This window comes from Maylandia zebra, linkage group LG16 (genome assembly GCF_041146795.1).
Source record: "Maylandia zebra isolate NMK-2024a linkage group LG16, Mzebra_GT3a, whole genome shotgun sequence".
Taxonomy (NCBI): Eukaryota; Metazoa; Chordata; class Actinopteri; order Cichliformes; family Cichlidae; genus Maylandia; species Maylandia zebra.
Window position 1 is genome coordinate 26,455,975 of NC_135182.1, and position 1,501 is coordinate 26,457,475.

A 1,501-nucleotide genomic window follows, 5' to 3' on the forward strand; every position below is an offset into this window, starting at 1 on the left:
CTATTGGCTTTTTACACCGAATCTTTGATATGCTAGCCTACACAAAAATATCATTCGCCTTCGAATTTTAGTCAGGACCCAACCGTAACAAACTGGATTTAAAATAGGAGGGATGATGAGGAATTCAATGGCCATGAAGTTCTTTAAATGCTGTGGCAGAGATGCTGATCCATACCTCGAGAACATGAGATCAAAAAGCAAAGCAGTCGTGACATTCAGCAGACAAAATAAATGTGGCGCACAAGTCTGTGTGAACTTTTTCCTACCTGCTCGAGATTTTAAAGCTACATTAACAAGCTGCACATATGAACATGCAATGCAGACAACATGACAACAATAAAAGGTGATGAAAATCAGCCCGACAATGTCATTCACTTTTGTTGAACCACAAGCAAGTTTGACAATTGACCAGTTCTCACAGTAAAGCTTGTTTATGTTGGAGCCACATAATTTAAGTGTTGACGTTAAGCTTATGACGAGAGTCTCAAAGCAGAGAGGAACAAGCCAGGACAGAGTGACTAACACCACAGTCCTTCGTACAGACATTACAGAGTGATACTCCAGTGGTCTACATATGGCCAAATATCTGTCATAAGCCATTAGGACTAAAGTAGAGTAGTCAACCTTTGCATTTGAATATATAACAAACACTTGCAAAAGGCATCCAACATATGAGATTAGATGTGTGTCAGACAACAGATCAAAGGCAAATCTGGGAAAAAACCCAGCAGTCCCATAAAGTCCATTAATACACAAGGAACACAAAAATATATACATGGGTTCATGTAGGTTTTGATCTGATATTATAGTTAAAATAAGAGCTATGTTTACCATCAAAATGAGAAAATAACACAGCAAAGTGAGAGAGAAAAGTGTGACTCTGTAGTTCACAGTTGCACTGAAACCAGTCAGAGAAAACACAACTATACTAGACGTATTCATTTTGCTATCTTGATATGTAAAAACATCATTAACTATAATATTGGCACCTTTACTGTAAGTGCACTTGCTTTAGAAAGCTACAAAATTTAAGGCAGGATGTTGGAGAAGACTCCTCCTTCTACATTGCTGCCGTGTGATTTGCTGACAGTTCAAATGTTTGAATTTAATATATTTTAGGAATTCTATATTTCTATATCTATCTTTTCTACCATGATGAAATAAAAAACAAGCTCATCATGTTTTTAGTCCACAATATTTTTGCAGGGTCCAACTTAACGATTTTCTCTAAGAAAGAAAATGAACATTTATTGAGAAAAAAAGTCTCTTTTAGAAAAATTTTTTGTGTCATTTTATTATTACTGTAACCTTATTGCACAAGGAAACCAAACAACAGTTTGATAAATTAGATACATTCATTTTTAAACAAAGTTGTCGCATTGTTGTTTGAAAAGTGTTCCTATGACAAATGATTAAGGACCAGTTGCAGTACTAGTCTAGAGTAACCCCCTCATTTCTTTAGATTTTGTTCAGAAAATTCTAACGAGCTCTGTTTTATGAT

At 35.4% G+C, this 1,501-nt stretch overlaps 1 protein-coding gene across 1 annotated transcript; it reads right to left on the reverse strand.

Annotated features, from left to right (window-relative positions):
• LOC101480013 (olfactory receptor 6N1-like) lies at positions 1–942 on the reverse strand. Its single transcript, XM_004555619.3, has one exon. It carries the CDS (start codon positions 940–942, stop codon positions 1–3), a length of 942 nt encoding a protein of 313 aa, XP_004555676.1.
• Positions 943–1,501: the final 559 nt, after the last annotated feature.